We start from the raw sequence: 19147 nt of genomic DNA, 5'->3' as shown, positions 1-19147 counted from the left end.
TCCTCAGGAGAGTCTAGGATACCTTCTCCCCATAAAATACCTGCTGCGCAACAGTAACATATCATTAACACTGCATCCCTCTTGTCTCTTAAAGGGAAAATGATCCGAAGACGGACAGTTACACAGCCCTTTCAGGGTGACGGAAGACCGTGCCCTGCCCTGATGGAGCAGTCCAAGCCTTGCCCAGTAAAGCCCTGTTATCGGTGGCAGTATGGCCCGTGGTCTCCATGCCAAGTGCAGGTATCAAATCCCAGGACGTTGTGTGGAAATGTGTGTTCTTTATGTGCGGAGACAGTTTCGGAATTTTTATTTTTCAGAGCTTACACACAGCATGTTTCCTCTTGAAGATTCTAGGAGCCTAGCTGTTTCATAACTACTTTAATTAGTTTTGATAACAAGCACTCCCTGTCCTGTATTTTTTAAGTCATTTGGAGACTGACTCGTTTTAATGAAAATTTATTGGCCTGCTTTTGGCTAGAAAACAAATACATTGTTCATCGTATGCTCCTATAGGACTTCTTCCCTAGGGTTTCAAGTACTTCCTTAACTGCTCATAAATCAAAACCCACGGTGCAGAGATGACTGTAAGTGATGAGCTCACTAATGGATTATTTTTCTTTTCCTAATTAGTTATCTCTTTCTTCATTCCAGGATGCCCAGTGTGGAGAAGGGACCAGAACAAGAAACATTTCTTGTGTAGTGAGTGATGGGTCAGTTGATGATCTCAGCAAAGCGGTGGATGAAGAGTTCTGCGCTGATGTTGAACCCATTATAGAGGGTAATAAAAAAATGGTCCTGGAGGAGACCTGCACGCAGCCTTGCCCAGGTAACAACAGCAAAGCATCATGTATGTTTTGATCATTTCTTACCCGGTCCGGGACCAAGATATATAGTCTGAGTTAAGGGATGTCAGCAGGCCTCGGGTACAATAATATCTGGTAACAGGCAGACACTGTCATGTGGATGAAGGGAGGCATTGCCTCCTTACTGCCAGGTAGGGGTGAAGTCCAGGACCCCCATGTGGCCAATGTGGACACCCCCCCCTTAGAGTTTTAACATCTGCAAGGGATGGTAATAAAGGCCTTAGGCTCATGTTTGACAGGAAAAGTATGAAAGAAAAGTTGAGAAAATAGGGATGGAAAATACAGCTATTTAGGATGTCTAGACAATAAGAATAGAAAATAAGAAGCAGCATTTAAACACACAATAGCTAAAGAAAAATTTTAATACTTATAATGAAAGCTCCTTCTGGGTCTTAAATAGGATCAACAATGGATTCATACCTAGGTACACTGTAGTTTAAACAGAAAATGTAGAAAACTAGAGAATTATTAAAGCATTCAGAAAGAAAAAACACACAGATTACCTGCTTTTGGAAGACAAAATTAGAATCATAGTAGAATTCTTCTTAGTTACAATGAAAGCCAAAAGACAATGGAATATACAATCACGTGTCACTTAACAGTTGGGGATATGTTCTGAGAAATGCATCATTAAGGGATTTCATCATCGTGTGAGCATCACAGACTCCACTTACACAAACCTAGGCTATGTGATAGAGCCTGTTGCTTCTAGGCTACAAACCTGCACAGCACGTTGCCAGAGGAAATTGTAACACAATCTTATTTCTGTACCTAAATATACAAAAGGCACAGTAAAAGTACTGTGTAAAAGATTTCAAAGGGCAAACCTGTACAGTGCACTGACCCTGAGTGCAACTTGCAGGACTGGAACCTGCTCTGGGGGAGCCAGGGAGTGAATGTGAAGGTCTAGGACATTACTGGACACTACTGTAGACTTTATAAACACTGTTCCACAAGCCCACCCCTGCTTCCGTCTGACAGGGTCAGATATAGAACATCAAAGCTATCAGTGCTGCTCCATGAACAGGGATGTGGGCTGAACTGATTGAAAATATTGAGGAGAAACTGTTAGGCAAGACATAGATAGTTCACCATAATAGTGACTGTCAGGGGGCAGTGAAAGGTGGCCGGAGGATCAGTAGGAATGAGAAGTCAAGATAGATAAGGGAACTTTGGGGGTTGTCGTGGCCATGTGGTTTGGCTATTACATGTTGGAGCAGTGGTCTAATTAAGGAAATTGGTGGTTTGCATAAAAATAGAGATTGTTTAACATGGAGAGGATGTAGAACTGAGGACTCAATATTTTGACTTTGAGAATTTGTTCTTGGTTCCATTGACCCTTTCTAACCCAAAAAGCTCTCTCTGGCATTGAGTTGATGGAAGAAGTAAGACTTATCTATGCTTTACATTATTACAACCTGAGAATATTTCCAAATTACAGGGACAGACGGGCTCCACACTATCACAGAAAGCTTTACTAAGCATCAATGGCCCTTAAAACTTGTTTAAAGGTAGCTCCTGTGTCCTTGTGTCCTTGTATAAGATCAACAAGAATTTACATCTATGCACTCTGAAGACCATCAGGCTAAATCTGGAAGGGTTGTACTGCCCTTTGAATATGTAGTGATAGGGTGACAGGCTCCGTGCTGACACAGGTCAGTGACCGATTGTTTGGGATGTAATCTGTACACTCAAAATTGAGGTGCTCGTGAGTGAGAGGGAATCTGTTGCCAAGCCCCACAGATTTTGCTCCCCTCAAAGAAAAAAAAATTTCCTCCTGAACCATATATCCTTCCATTTCTTACAGGAAATTCAGCTCCATTAGAATCTTATGGGACCACCATCGTATATGCGGTCCGTCGTTGACCGAACCATCGTTATGCAGCGCTTGACTATATTTGAAATGTGATGGAAAATAATCATCAACCTAAAATTCTGTCCCCAGCTAAATTATCATTCAAGAGTGAAAAAATAATATTACAGAAGAAAACATTGAAAGAGATCATTCTGATGGACAGGAGGGGTGCATGCAATAAAATGTGGAAAGCAAATGTTGTGTACCAAATAGTAAAAAACTAACTGGCAGACAGTGATAAGCTAATATTTAGGAATTTGGGCTTGATACAGAGAACTTTAGGGTAGATAGAAGGTCAAAATAAACTCTAAGTCAAGTATGAGCCTAAGGCCTTGGGAAAGATATGGAGGCAACAGATGATTAGTGGACTAGAAGAGAACAAAATTAACAAAATTGAAAGTGCATTACTTATATTTTACTCTCAAATGGAAATTTTTATTATCCCAATTTGCTTATAATAATGGTAAGAGAAAAATATATCTGTTTAAGAAGTGTGTTACTTTGAATAAGATCTCAAAAAAAATAAAAATGAGGGTTTGGTAAACAAATAATGATTTGGCATAAAATATATTTTCCATATAAAAAGGATAGAATTTAAGAAAGCTTTAAGGATGGATAAGTTACAATTTTTAAATTTTTAAAATAGAATTAAGTGTCTGAAAGCTGAAAACGGTGACAAGGGTTGCCCATTCATTCACTCATCAATTAACTTATTCTTTAATAAGTAAATTATTTGAGGTGATAATAATGGCAGTTTTTATAGCTTATTATTAAGATGAACTGAAAATTGAACAAAGCAGTAAATAAAATAACCCCTGATACCTTGAACTATGTGCTAGACTTTAAGGGCATTTCTTACTGTGTATATGTAATAATATTTGCACACACTGATATTTTCATCTACTTACAGTTAAGAAATAATTTTTATAAAAATCTGAATTTCCGGACCTAGGCAAAGTGTTGCTTCTTAGACATTCCCACACCTGCCAATAATAACCTTTTCCTGATCCAGCAATTGCCCTGTTCCATTTCCTGCTCCCCAACCTGGCCTGATTTCAGTCCAGATGTCACACATACTCTAATAAAATCATTTTGCTTCACAGCAGACAGAGGTTGAGGCAACAGGTAAGGACTCTACACAAGACCAAAGACTTGGGGCTTTGATGTGTTGAACGGCCACATTGTCAACAAAAGCTGACCGCAGCTAAAAGTTGGAAGATTTACCTAGTCCAACACCACATCTCCAGTGCCAATAATAGGATCATTGTTACACCCACAACATTGGGCAGTACTGGAATTCTTGCCAGGCATTAGCATCTGCTTTATTGTGGAGCCTCCCCACTTATTTTCATTATACTTCCGGCAGCACAATCACCCATTTGATTATTCATCAAATGTCATTGTAGACTGGGCACTGGGCTCAAGGTTGGAGCTACAGTGGGAAACAAACCTACCCTGTCCTCATAGAGTTTACCATCTTATGGGAGAAACAGTTGCTAATTCAATAATGACATAAGTAAACACACGATTAAAATATGTGGTAAATGATGGGAAGGAAAACTGAAGTATCCCTTAATAACATAGAATAGGGCAAACACATCATTCTAATTAAGGTAATTACAAATCCGGGAGAAGGCTGTTCTTCTCTTATAAATTACAATTTATTCATTTCAGTTCCTCCGGTGATAGTTTCCTTCAATGATGGGTTTTGAAAGCGAGCAATATGTGAATTAATGTGCTTTAAAGAGAGAAATACTGAAGTAGGAAATGCATTTCATACACTTAATTGTCATATCTTCGGCAGGCATAGTGTAGTTTATTATTTCGAGGGTTTATATAGTCAAAATATAAAAATATGTTCAGTACAAGACAATGCCTCACTCTCATTTGCTGCTATTAAATCTTTGAGGCCTGACATGGATTATTTAGGGGGTTGTTATGGTATCATTCACAATTTTTTGAGTTTTTTTACAAAGCACATGTGTCGAGTGATATAAGCACATAGATAAAGCCTACTAGTGGAAAGATATGTTTATATCCATGTAGTTTCCAATCACTGAGGTGAAGTTATATACATTCATAGTGACAGGAATTTTTCAATTTTAATAGTTTCTCCTGCATAATTAAAAATTGAGTTACCCAAAAGTAGCATTTCCTATGGGATATAAATATTTCTAAAATGTTATCACACTACTTAAAAATTCTTACTAAGTTCTTTTTCCACAGCACTTCCAAAATTTATAAGAATTTTCTGCCCTTCAGGATGACACTAGAGAATTAATGACATACTATAATAAAGTCTACAAAAGATCACCCCACTTCACTATTATATGTATGTATTTGTTAGGTCAATAATTCATGTTTTTCTAGGCTTCCTTAATCATGGCACAAGAAGTTTTTTCATTAATCAAGTATCCAGGCAACTTTGTGCTAATATTAGGCAACTTTAGCATAATGAAAGGCTATATGAATTATTCATGTGATATAGCTGGAATAATTAAAGTGATAAGAACCCATTGTGAACTTTTCTATCATAATTTACTGTATCCTCTGAACAATATCACCCAGCAATCAGTCCTGAATAATGGATGTATATATGGGAAAGGTGCAAAAGGTACAATTCATTAAATCCTCCCTGTTCTCAAAGTGCTTGAAGATGTTGGTGTTAAACACATGATACACTATGGCCCAGCAATTCCACTCCTAAATATATACCCAGTAGGAATGCATGTATATAACTTCAACAAAAGATTCATACTAAAATGTTCACAACAGTAATATTCATAATAGGAAAAATTTACAACTCTCCACATGCCCATCAATAGTTGAATGGATATCTAACTTGTGGTAAGTCCTACAATGGGAGGAAAGTACAGCAATAACAGTAAACAAATTAGAAGTACATATGTACATGCTGGATCTCACAAACAAACATGAATGAGTGAAAGAAGCCAGACATAAAAACTACATGTGGCACAATTCCATATGTAACATGAGGGGGCTTTCTGAGATTCTGAGAACACTCTGTTGCTTAATTTGGGTGTTGGTTACATGAGTATATAATCAGGTTGTGAAAACTCAACTATCTGTGTGCTTATGATTATGTGCATTATTGCAGCATGTTATTCTTCAAACAATAATTGACAAAAAGGGAATGTGAATTAAAGATGTAGATCAAAGAAATAGCATGCATTATTGCCACTCCTGCAGCTGCTCATTTGGCTCTCAGCTGCACACCTCTGGGAAGAAATAGGAATAAAGCATAAATACCGCTTTCTCAGACTTAGACTTCAAGCTCTTTTGAAATGATGAATACCTAGAAGACAAGTTCTATGTGTATCTGTATTTTCTTTGAGGAGTACCACGTGTTTAATAAACCTCTTTACAATGATAATGACAAGCGTGGTAGTAGGTTTTAATCAAGTATTTGCTATCTCTTAAGAGGAGGGGAATCATAACAGACAAGCTCCTTTAAGCAGTAGTTTACATTTGATGGCATTACACAATGCATAGTCCATACCCATAACATCCACTCAGAAAATAACAACATTAATACAAACTTATAAAGCTACATACAAACTTGGAAATATCAACTACTTATCTAAATATTACAAATATGACCAGCATACCTACAGGTGTTGCCCAGTGGGGTTAAAAATAAAATGACTATCTGGCTGGCTATTCTTATGGATATGGGTATAAACTGCATACCTGTGTTTTGCAGGTGACTGTTATTTGAAGGACTGGTCTTCATGGAGCCTGTGTCAGCTGACCTGTGTGAATGGTGAGGACCTCGGCTTTGGTGGAATACAGGTCCGTTCCAGAGCAGTGATTATACAAGAACTAGAGAATCAACACCTGTGCCCAGAGCAGATGTTAGAAACAAAATCATGTGATGGTAAGTGGTTATAATTCATGAAATATACTCATTTTAGTTTTTTGTTGATAAGCAAAAGCCCAAGATAGAGAATTTTCTGCTAAATAAGCAAGTTTGCCAAGATCTCACTTAAGATTGAGAATTGCATTAAGGGTATGATTCTAAATTTTGAAGATTTATCGGGAGAAAAATATTGCCACTCGTCATAAATTAGATGTTCAATATTGTGAAAATGTCTTCCACTTTTATGGGCTAAAGAAAGCTGAGACAATTAGGAGCTCATTATTTGTATACCTATAACACTCCTGATCATGTCTGAATCTAAAAATATACTCAATGTATTTAAATCAAAAGAATTAATAAAAATTACAAATCTACAGCAAAATGAGAGATTTTACTAAATTTTCAGAAATTGATAAATAAAAGTACTGGTAAAAGTTATTCTATCTGATACAAACCTATTTGAATATATATATCTATATGTCTCTATGTATATATGTGCATACGTATAGAGCCATGCACCAAATACAAGCAATACATGACATTTTTAAGAACCACAGAGCATTAAAATGTCATAGTTTGGGAATACAAATGAAGTTTAAATTAAACAAAAAAAATTGCTGTGTAGTGGAGAATGTAGGGCTCAGCAAACAACTCTCTCCTTCCTGCTTGTGTTTGAAAAGAAGGAGTATGGCATAGAATAGCAAATAGGAGTCAAAATATCACATTTTATTAATGAAAAGTTGGAGGAGAAAGCTTAGAAGTTGGAGTAGCATGCTTAAAATGAAAGCCAAATGGTCTGAAATAGAATTATCTACCCTGTCAGTTAAATCTTCCCAAACTTACCAGATAAAACATCCCATGTGTCCTGGGAGAAAAAGGTCAGGGGTTACAATAAATGATGTAATTTCTAAGAGAAAGAAAGAGAATTGTTTACCCAAAATGAAAATTAAATAAAATTACACATCAATAACATTACAATTGAGAAAGAAAGCCTTCCGCAAGCACATAGAGAAGTAAAAACTGAAAAACCACATTTTCAGAGTATTACATGTCAAATGTTGTATATTACTTAGAAGAGAACTGAAATTCTTACATGCTCAGATAGGAGGGAGAAGAGTTTAAAATGAGCTAAGCTTTTAACTCAATTAAAAAGAAGAAGAAGAAAGAAAAGAGAAACAGTGTAACCAATACAGATAAATACAAATTCACTGAGATAGAAAACAAAGAAGCAAGATAATCAACAAAATCAATAGCTTGTTTTTTACCAAACTAGCAAAATAGACCACCTCATGCAAAATCACTGAAGAAAATTGATATTGCTACAGATAAAATAGTGTTTAGAAAAGTATCATTCTGTGAGTAAATTTTGCTAACCAATGTAAAAACTTAAAGACAATTTAGAATGCAATAATTTACCAAGAGTAATAGAGAAGTTAAACCATGGATTCTATAACTATTAAAAACTCAGATCTATCAAATATGTACTCACACATGCACACAAAGTAAAACTTAAGTTACTTGAATTATGAGGTTTACCAAAATGTAAAGAAACATACAACTCCCATTTATGTGAAATCTTAAGAAGTAAAACAAAGTTGAGTGGGGGAGAGGGGGAATGGAAGATTTCCCCAATATGACACCAAAGACATAAACAAAAATGGAAAAAATAAAAATACCTTTAAATTTAAATCTTCTACACAGTAAAATAGACCATAAACAAGGTTACTAGACAAGCCACATACTTAAAAATGATACTCGTGATGTCAATTAATTTCAAAGGATTAATGTCTAGAACAATTGTGAACCTTTTCAAAATAAGACAATTTTATACTCTTAGCACTTGAGGATCCCAAACTACTAAATGTTTGTTAATTTATTTTAAACTAGAGGCCCGATGCATGAAATTTGTGCAAGGGGCTTGGCCCTCACAGCCACGGCAGCTGCTTCGGTCCTCACAGCCCCAGCTTCATCCAGAAGGTCGTCTGGAAGGACGTCCGGAAGGTCGTTTGGCTGTCCGGTCTAATTAGCATATTACACTTTTATTATTATAAATAATCATAAACCAACTGTATGTTACTATAAATATTTCCTGAAAAATAACTATTTTCAAAAACAAAAAGAAAATAAGTTTAATGACAAGTATGTTCTTGTTTTACACTTTTCCAAATCTCTGTAATCTGTAGCTTAAAGGAATACAGTTGGATTCCTTATCTGCTTTTGTTCAATCTATTGCAGTTATAATTTAGTTTATGTACACAGTTGGGCAAAAGTAGTAGCTTTACAGTTGTTCATATGGAAAATAATACAATAATGAATAAGTAATAATAAAAGAGTAAACTGTTTTGCATACTCACAACTGTAAACCTACTTTTGCCCTCCCTCCCTTGTATATAAAGAAAATCTACCTAACACAGGTGTCACCTGCACATGCTCTAAAAGAATGTCAAAGTTCCCTATGGTTCCTGGACCAAAAAGAATGTCAAAGTTCCCTATGGTTCCTGGACCACACTTTGAGAGTTGCTATTCTAGAATAAAGAAGTCCCACTATTCAATAAGGGGGGAAAAATTATAGATTTCAATAGGAAAAAGGCCAAAGGTATACATGATCAATTCACATAAGAGGAAATCTTAATGCCCCCAAACATCTTTGTTACTGTTTGATAGCTTTAGCAATCAAAAGACTGCAATTTAAAATGATAAGATAGCTTTTCACAAGACTGACAAAAATTTTAAATCTGGAAATCATGAAGGTCTGTGAGGGTTTAGAGCAATGGTAGCCCTATTCTCAGCTGGTGGGTATGTAAATGGCCTCCTTTTAGAGGAAAAAAAATGACCTACATTTAGTAAAGTTTCAGCTATCCCTACAGTGATACCCAGAAATGTCCCTTCTAGATAGTTACCTTAAGGAAACACCCGGAGGCTTACATAAGGTTGATCACTAAGGCTTGATATAATAGCAAAAATTGAAAACAACCCAAAAGTCCACCCTTAGAGAAAATGGTGGAATAAATTATAGTAATTACTACCATGAAATTATATATAGAAGATAAAATAAACTGACTACATCTACATTAAAATCACATAGAAATAGTTCATCTGTAACATGGATTATACATTTTAGAATGATTCAGAGTATGACACTTTTTAAATTTTGAGCCTGACTAAAAACAATACCTTATATCATTTATAGATATATATTTATAGTATATTTATATCAAAAGAATATAAAAGGTCACAGAAGAGCATCTATCTACTGCAGAATAGTGGGTATTGCTGGACAGGCATGGAGGGAGATCAGAAAGGAATATAATAGGACATCAAGTTTATGTGTTATTTTTTACTCATCAACAAGCAAAAAAAAAAGGCTAAAGCAAATATGGCTAAATGGTAATATTTGTTAAATGGCATGATGCGTAATTGAAATTTTTTAGTTATTCTCTATTCTTGTCTATATATTTGATATTTCATAATGTTTAAATAAAACATAAAATTAAAATCCAGGTTTACATGAGTTAGTATAACAGCAGATATGGAAAATTATTTGGGATTATGGTGATATCTGGAATTGCGTAACATGGCAACTTCAGGACAACAAATTGGCATTTGCATCATTTGAGATGGCCTTCTTATCACCTTTCAGTTGCTTATAAATATTTAACTAATACTCTATCACCATGATTATCCTTCTGGACAGCACAATGCTTCTGTTAATGTGTTTTGTGTCCCTGCAGATGGACAGTGTTATGAGTATAAATGGATGGCTAGTGCTTGGAAAGGCTCTTCCCGAACGGTCTGGTGTCAAAGGTCAGATGGTGTAAATGTAACAGGTAAACCTCCAATTTCTCTTTGTTCTTCGAAGGTTTTCCTGTAACCCATGTGTAATAGGTTAGAAAAAATAATTAGGACAACAAAGATATTCTTTCAGGATTCAACACATGATCGGATTCAGGACACCTGAACTGTATATCTGTCTGGGACCAATGACAAATTACTTTCTTTATTAATGTTTCAGTTAAATTCTCCCTCACCCAGCCATTTTAGACATTGCTGCTAGAATTTATTTAATTAAAATATTGTCTAACTCTAACAAATGATTATTGTAAGTAAATAATTCTCAGATTGTTTTTACTAGAAATGTACATATTAATAACTCACTACATGATAAGAAATAATCAATTTTTGTTGACTATATCTGTTTCTGTGCCTTAAAACGCAATACACTCACAGATCAAAATATTTTCAAGGGAATATCCTATATAATAAAAGCCTAATATGCAAATTGCCTGAATGGTGGAACAACCGGCAGAATGACCAGTTGCTAAGATGCACGCTGACCACCAGGGGGCAGATGCTCAATGCAGGAGCTGCCCCCAGCCTGCAGGCCCCAGGCCAACCAAGGCAGGTGCCAGCAGGGGCCCCCCGATCGCCTTGCCAGTTGCCACACAGATCAGCCCTGGTCACCGGCCAGGCCTAGGGACCCTACCTGTGAATGAATTTCATGCACCGGGCCTCTAATGATTACATAAGTTATGATACCTTGCTTGAATTCAGAAAGGTATGATTTCTATAGTTCTTTTATTAATTAATTAGAGGCCCGGTGCACAACATTCATGCACTCAGGGGCAGAGGGTCCCTCAGCCCATCCTGTGCCCTTTCGCAGTCTAGGAGCCCTTGAGGGATGTCCGAGTGATGGCTTTGGGGAGCAGGCCTAAGCCATCAGTTGGACATCCTTAGCTCTGCCACAGAGGCGGGAGAAGCTCCTCCCACTGCCACTGTGCTCGCCGGTCATCAGCCCAGCTTCTGGCTGAGCACACTGACCACCAGGGGGCAGCTCCTGCATTGAGCGTCTGTCCCCTGGTGGTCAGTGTGCGTCATAGTGACTGGTCATTCTGCCATTCGGTCGATTTGCATATTACCCTTTTATTATATAGGACTAGAAGCCCATTGCACGAAGATTCGCGCAATAGGCCTTCCTTCCCCTGGCTGCTGGCACTGGTTTTCCTCCAGCACCTGGGACCCAGGCCTTTGGTCCGGCCACACCTCGAGGCTTGGTTTCTCCACTGCAGCCATAGTGAGGCTTGGCTTCTCCGCTGCGGCTGCAGTGAGGCCTGGCTTGATCCTGTGTAGCCAAGCCTCTTCAGTCTTCAGTCTTCACTCTGGCCGGAGCCTTCAGTCTTTTCTCTGTGCCTGCATATGCAAATTAACCTCCATCTTTGTTGGGTTAATTTGCATAGTTCTGATTGGCTGATGGGCGTAGTGGAGTGACACCAATTTGCATGTTTCTCTTTTATTAGTGTAGACTAGAGGCCCAATGCAGGAGGATTCCTGCAAGAATAGGACTTCCTCGGGCCGATCGTGCCGCCAAGCCCTGCAGCCCAGGACCGCACACGAGGGTCCCAGCTGGGGGCGTGGCTTAGGCGGCACACGGGGGCCTGGATGGCGGCTCGCGCTGGCCCATTCTGCCTGCATTATGCAAATTAGCCACCGTCTTTGTTGGTGGTTAATTTGCATATCACACTGATTAGCCAATGGGAGGTGTAGCAAAGGTACGGTCAATTACCATGCTTGTCTATTATTAGATAGGATAGGGAAAACCTATTGGTAAATCTCCAGCTCAGAGTATCTGAACACTCACCCAGTCTGTCCCCACACAAAAATAATACATCCGAAGAAGAAATCCAAGTGCAGAACTTTTATGTGTCCTTCATACCCAAATTTACCCCAAAGAACTACTCCAGTCTGCAATGCTTAAAAGTTTCCTTATCTGAGCCCAGTAAAGGCACGGGATCCCAAGGATTCCTTTGAAGAGGGGAAAAAAACTTGGCTCCTGATATTTAGTGAAGTGAGGCACCCTGAAAATCTCCTAGAAAGAAACCAAGGTTGGAACTAGAACCTCAACCTCAAGCATATGAACCCCAAGATCTATTGTCTCTTCTTAATTTATTTTTATAGATTTAATTTACAGGAATCTCCATAGCATAGCAGTAGCATGAGTACTGACAGTTATCTGTTCAGGGTGTCCTGCTGACTTACCGCCCTTGTTTTGACCCTCTGGCAGGGAGAAAAGTAATGTGCATTTGGGTGCCTCTGAGTCTATCCATTTATAAATTTAGCTGTAATATATCCAGTAAGATAACAGGCGCAGGGATCAATGTGCTTTTTGGAAAGCATTAATTTTTATATTGAATTTTAAATTACCTGGATTTATTGAAACCTAATTACTCATTTCCTCCCTTTGAAAGTGGGAGCAGGATGTCAAATTGTATTCTTGTGAAGATAAGATTTTATGTATGAGAAATCTGTGTCAAGAAACCCTTGATAATAGCAACTCCCAGTGGACACATGCGGGACCAAGAAAAGAGACCTTCCAGGAAACCCTTTGCTCTCTGAGTGTTATTTTCTGGGAGAAAAATCTGTTCCAACCTCACATCTAAGAGAAGGGGAAGCGGGGCCTTTCTGAACCGGAAGCATGGTAGGCGGTCCACTCAGCTCAGCAGTTGGAAATGAATATCTACATTCTCCTTTAAACTTTTCAAAAATAATTTTATAGCTTCCCCAGAGGGTCCTATTAGTTTTCAATGTGTTTTGTTTCCCAAATAAGGATGCAAATGATACTTGTCTGCCTTTTCTTCTGCATGTTAAAATCTCTTGTCCCCCTGAAATTGGGGCCATTCCCCAATGCCATGGTAAGTCAAATTTTAAAAGACATACCTGTAGAAATCATATTTTCAATTTATTTTTAATGCAGTATAGAATACACTATTTTTATTTCTTACTACTGTTTGATACCAAAAAGCCAATGTATAAATGATTTGTGATAAACTTTATATGCATTCCTTTTCCACCTTTTAGGAGAGATGAGATTCTCTATGAGAAGTAGATAATCATGTAAAGTATTTTACCTACCTGCATGGATTGCTTTAATGTTAAGAATAGTTACCCTTATAAGAAACGCAGGCTGTTGTTTTCCTTTTTCTGTATGTGTTTAATGATGTCACTTCCATGTGGCCATTTAACTGCAACTGCCTTGCAATGACTGACTGCTTTCATAACATTGTTCCTATGAATATTTAATTTATAATATTGAGAATTAGCAATAGTCACTCTGAGAAATTCCACAGGATCATTGATTCTGTAAATAAAGGAAAAACTTTGCTTTGCTAAAATTCTGTTACATTGAACAAGAATGGTTTGAGACTGTGAGTTCCTTCCATGTCACTTTATGGCATCTCTCCCCATCTTGATATAACAACGTAGGCACACTTGATACTATGCTGGAAGAGGAGGAAAAGGAAGAGGAATCAATAGAGAGCTGCAGGGTCAAGTTGAAAGAGCAGTGCAAGCACACACTTAGTAGCTATATTTGTTTTCTTTCCTGTCGCCCCAAAATTCCGAATGTGATTTTTCTGAAAAAGAAATACACATTATAAAAAATGCATTCATGTGGTAGACCATAAATTAAAGAGATATGAAAACTATTTCCTTGAATTCACCAAGAAAGAATTTTAACTTTAAGGGAAAATTAAATCTGCTTTTTAGTGCTGGACGTGGCCTCAGGAACAATGACGGGAATAGCCCGTGTGCAGTCAGGGTTTTCAAGGCAGCAACTATCAAATCTGTTCAGCAAGCGCGTGTGGAACACCTGCTCCGCGCCCGGCACAAGGCCGTCTCCTCTGAGTAAAGAGCACCTCGAGTTCCTAAATACAGTGGTCAAGGTTAACCACGTATTTCTCAGGAAAACCTGTGGGAGTCCCAGCGTGGGTTAGGGTTCAAAGACAAGCCTATAACAACAGTGTGTACTTATTATCGCAAGAATTACTCCTTGTCAAAATGTGGTTTTCTGTTCTGCAGGGGGCTGCTTGGTGGTTCGCCAGCCCGATGCTGACAGGTCTTGTCACCCACCGTGTAGTCAACCCCACTCGTACTGTAGCGAGGTATGTGTGAGTTCATTAGGGTAGACAGGCCAGCCTCATCATTTGTCACCCCACTGCCTCTTGTGCAGTCATTTCCCTTTACAAAAGGCATGTCTCGAGGCATAAAGATTCTAGTTTGGAACCTCTTTTATCAATATAAACAATTCTGGATGCACTTGCTTCTACTGTTAGGATAAGCTTGTGTGCGGTACAAAAAGTGTGTTCTGTTTTTTAATGTCGTGAAGACAGAAATTGCATGTAGCAAATTCCCAAAACAGTATTTCATTAAAGCCTTCTCTTCAAGTCGGGTCTGTTAGGCTCCCAAACTCGCCTGCATGCTCAGTAGAAATCTTGCTCTCCCGCAGACGAGGACATGCAGTTGTGAAGAAGGGTACACGGAAGTCCTGTCTTCTAACGGGACGCTGGAGCAGTGCACACTCATCCCCGTGGTGGCGATTCCCACCGTGGAGGACAAAAGAGGAGACGTGAAAACCAGCCGGGCAGTCCACCCGACCCAGCCCTCCAGGAACCCGGAAGGACGGGGCAGGACCTGGTTTCTACAGCCACTGGGGCCAGGTGAAGTGACTAGACGGCCTCGATGTAGAATTCTTTAATGATAAATTTAACCAATGCCAAATGAGTAAAAAATCAGCTAGCGGTTTCATTGGAGCTATTTATTATCTCACCGAAACTCATTTGTTCTAATGCTGCCGTAGAATCTTTGATATTTTTGCTATCATTATGAAAAAAGCACTCATGCTCCAAGTTCAGAGAAATGAAATCACTTTCTTCTGAGAAAAAAAAACACAAATTTAGGATTGAGATTAGTTATTCAATCTCAGTCCTAAACTTGCAAGTATAATTATTTTCAGATTGAGCAAAGAAATCTAACAAGGAAAATATTAATTAGGAGGGAAAAAGCCTGTTATCATTCACTACAAATAAAACCATAAAGACATTCAAGAACTTTTCATTTGAGCACAGAGAAGTAATAATTTGAACTCAAAATAGGAACATTAGTAATGTGGTTCCGTGCCAAGGGGTGGGGAGACACTAGGTAGCCAGACCAATTTCTGTGAGGCCTTAGTGTTGGCACAAAAGCTCAGAATCTATACTAGCACCAAATATATGAGGGCAAGGATGGAGCCTTCCAGTCTAGATGGACCATCTTGGAGACTGACCAGACCCCTTGTCATATTAGACAGCTCTTAATGTGTCTAGTAATGGACTTGAAGCTAATGCAGGCAAAGGCTTGAAGACCCAATGAAATGCTCTTCCTACTCCGTATACTTTCTCTCACCAGTGGGTTCAACCACACACTTATCCCTAGAAATAAGCTGAGGGTGAGGGTGGTAGCGAAGATCATGCTACTTTTTCTCACACCAGGAGGGCTCACTAGTTCGTAACCAAAGGAAATCTCCAGGCAAAGCCAGGCATAGACTACTTTTAAACTCTGTCAGAAACATGAAAAAGTAGAAAGAAATTTGCATGACTAACACATCTCTGTTTTTAATGCATTAAGTCAAAACACTTTCCCTTACTGGAGAATCACTATTGGGATTTTTTTTTAAGTATTTTACATTTAACCACAGTCTCCCCTTATTAGGCTTTTAGTTGGAAAAACACTTCATTTTGCAAACCTGACTTGTCTGTGTAAACATGGAAACTCTCAGTGTTCAAGATGGTGGACCAGCAAGTGGCCATTAGCCATCTTGACCTTGACTCAGAGTCCAAGCAGATCTCCTCACATCCAAACTTTTAAGAAGAGAGAATAGTATTAATGTCACACTTAGTTTAATATGGAGTTTCCCTAAAGTAAGCATGTTAATATACTATAAATGTACATTTAGACTCAGTTCTTGGTTTTTGAAAAACCCAAATAATATTTATTGAAGAACACTTGGGGCAGATGAACCCAGCAGTGGCACAGCTCTTTGTATTTCACACCCAGGCTTACATTTTTTTAAATATTTAGAATTGACAGGAAAGGATATTTAAAATATGAACTTATTTCCAGCAAATGAAATTTTAAAAAATTTCACAGTATTGGTTTGCTTTCAATGCCATTCAAATGTGGACTAAGCCAGAGTTTCTTTGCCCAATCTATAATGTAACACTAGTATAGGTCTAATTGCATGTATGCAACAGAATATATATGCTGATGTGGGGACCAAATTAAGTTGGCAAAGTCATGAAGTGTCTTATGCTTGAAGTTTGTTCAGAACATAAAACTGAGAAGTTCAAACAGAATGAGACCAGAAAACCAAACGAGAAGAGTCTGATTCTATATGCAGATTCCCCGGCTATCCAAAAGGAGAGAGTTCCTTTGAAACTTTTCTTAAGCCAAAGTGGCATATAGAGGCAATTACCACTCAATTACATGGAATAAGTGAGCTGCCTCAGACCCAGAAAATCACCCACTAATTTATACCAAATATGCTTAATTATGTCCAGTTTTACGGTAAGCCTAACAGCCGTATGAGCTCTCTCAGCCTTAGGACACATCTTGCTAACAGATGCACAAAGTAATCAAGATAAAGCACAGATGCTCACACAGTTCAAAGCTCGGGCAGCTTGATGCTGAGATGCTGGGCGTGGTTCCCAGGGAGGGAGCTTAGTGGGCCTTTCGCTGCCTGGAGGGCAAGCTGCCTCTGTAACACTCGCTGCAGAACTAACTGAACCCTACTGCTGCCTTTCGCCTTTTTTCATAAAAGAGGAAATCATCTTCGAATTTCTTTCAGTTATCAAATGCCGGTGATAATAAAAGATCTTTCTATAAAAGCAAGTGTACCATGAACTTTCAAACAGTAGGGAATGTCTATAATAGCAAAGGTAGAAGTTATTTAGAGATCATTTTATATGTTAATAAAACTTGGTTATTTTTGCAAATGATATCGTCAAATCAGCGCTAAAGGACTGTAAGTGTAAACTAGATAAAAGATTATTACTTCCCCAAATTGTTAAATATATTCATTTTTCAATTTATCTGGAATGACAAAGTTTATGTACAAATACCTGTCTGCATCAACTCTAATTTGCGGGACTTCTTTGAAATTGCATTATTTTTCTTTTCTCATGAGCGCAATCTCAAAATAGAATGAAAATCAAAAGAAAATGTTTATGCAGCATTATGCACATACTGTATTTGAAGTAAAATTCAGAGAAGAAGCAGCAGAAATTTAGACATGGTAACTTGAAATCTGAACTCAAATTGAAAATATTATTTATTGCCTTTTAATTCAATTTTCATTGATATTCTATCTTTAATGAAGGAACATCTAAGTCATAATAGCAGCTTTGCATTAATCATTAATTGTGCCTAAGCAATAATTCACTTTGAGTTTTGAAAGGACTTGGTCATATATGACTGGCCCATTGGTCATAGTTAAAGACTGTCATTTACATGCCAGACTAATATGAATTAATGATTAATATCCATTCTTCTTAGATGGGAGACTAAAGACCTGGGTTTACGGTGTAGCGGCTGGGGCATTTGTGTTACTCATCTTTATTGTCTCCATGATTTATCTAGCTTGGTGAGTGTTTAAATATTTCAACATCTAAGAGGAAAAATAATATTTCTCTTTTAGAGAAAACACGTTCAATTAACCATAACAGAGGAATGGCAAACTAATGTCTCAAATAAGTATTCCACATTTACTTAGCGTTCATTTGAAGTTCTACATAAACATGACTTTAGTCTTAGATAGTCTAGAAACTACTAAATCTGAGTCATTTAGTTTCTGAAAATGCTCCAGGCCATCTTCTCAAGTACATTCTTCTTGGTTATGCAAGAGAATATGCTGATGGTGAACAGTAGATGTTTATATTGAATTAATACTAGAGGAAGACATTACGGTAGTACCTGAACTTATTTAACTATCTTGCATTATTTATAAATTCTGTATTATTTATAAAGGCTTCTGGCCAAATATAAATGATTACACTGTGATGTCTGTTGTTAGTACTAGAGGAATTCCATTTGGATAATTAATCTTTTACAGGATACTAACATATTTGAAGGGTTCTGTTTCGAGTTTATTCGAAAGATACCAAAAACTCAAATGTTAAGTTTGAATTTAGGCAATGTAGGCAATTAAGTAATTTAGGTTTATCAATAAGTTTCAAACTTTTTTTCATTTAAAACAGCAACATTTACAATAGAAGACTGATTTTTTTTCTCCCAATTTTAATGATTTTTTTAACAGCAAAAAGCCAAAGAAACCCCAAAGAAGGCAAAACAACCGACTGAAACCTTTAACCTTAGCCTATGATGGAGACGCAGACATGTAAAGTATAACTTATCCCAGCACAACCAGTTTCAGCGTTCTGACTCTGCAGTAGAGGCCACAGAGCTATTCCAACTGTGTGGAGTAAAGCCCATTGTACCTTTTCAAAAGAGCGTCATTAAGAAAAGAGAGAAAATCCCAGTGCCATTGGAGACATCAAGACGATACCACTTACACAGGAGCCATCATCCCTGGGAGGTCTAGGGGACTGAGTTGAATACATGCCGCCTTCTGAGAGTCTGTGTGATCGTTCATGAAATATACCAACTGGCCAAGTACATGGTGGCGGAAGTGGCCGTTGGGAATGCCGACACAAGCCTCCGACACAAGCCTCTGTCCGCAGTGTT

The 19147-nt window shown here is 37.9% G+C and overlaps 1 protein-coding gene across 1 annotated transcript in view; it reads left to right on the top strand.

The window, feature by feature from the left end:
- The window catches only part of THSD7A (thrombospondin type 1 domain containing 7A), a 301949-nt gene extending 283015 nt beyond the window's left edge, over positions 1–18934 (top strand). Inside the window, exons 21-28 of the mRNA XM_014452449.2 lie at positions 95–240; positions 652–826; positions 6443–6616; positions 10330–10425; positions 14450–14532; positions 14877–15087; positions 17960–18047; positions 18720–18934. Coding sequence (XP_014307935.1) covers positions 95–240; positions 652–826; positions 6443–6616; positions 10330–10425; positions 14450–14532; positions 14877–15087; positions 17960–18047; positions 18720–18804 — 1058 coding nt within the window. The 3' untranslated portion in view covers positions 18805–18934. The remainder of the gene's footprint in view (positions 1–94; positions 241–651; positions 827–6442; positions 6617–10329; positions 10426–14449; positions 14533–14876; positions 15088–17959; positions 18048–18719) is intronic.
- Positions 18935–19147: the final 213 nt, after the last annotated feature.

Source organism: Myotis lucifugus, unplaced genomic scaffold, assembly GCF_000147115.1.
Source record: "Myotis lucifugus unplaced genomic scaffold, Myoluc2.0 scaffold_15, whole genome shotgun sequence".
Lineage (NCBI taxonomy): Eukaryota > Metazoa > Chordata > Mammalia > Chiroptera > Vespertilionidae > Myotis > Myotis lucifugus.
The sequence above is the reverse complement of the archived record's forward strand: the minus strand, read 5'-3'. Positions and strand labels throughout refer to the sequence as shown.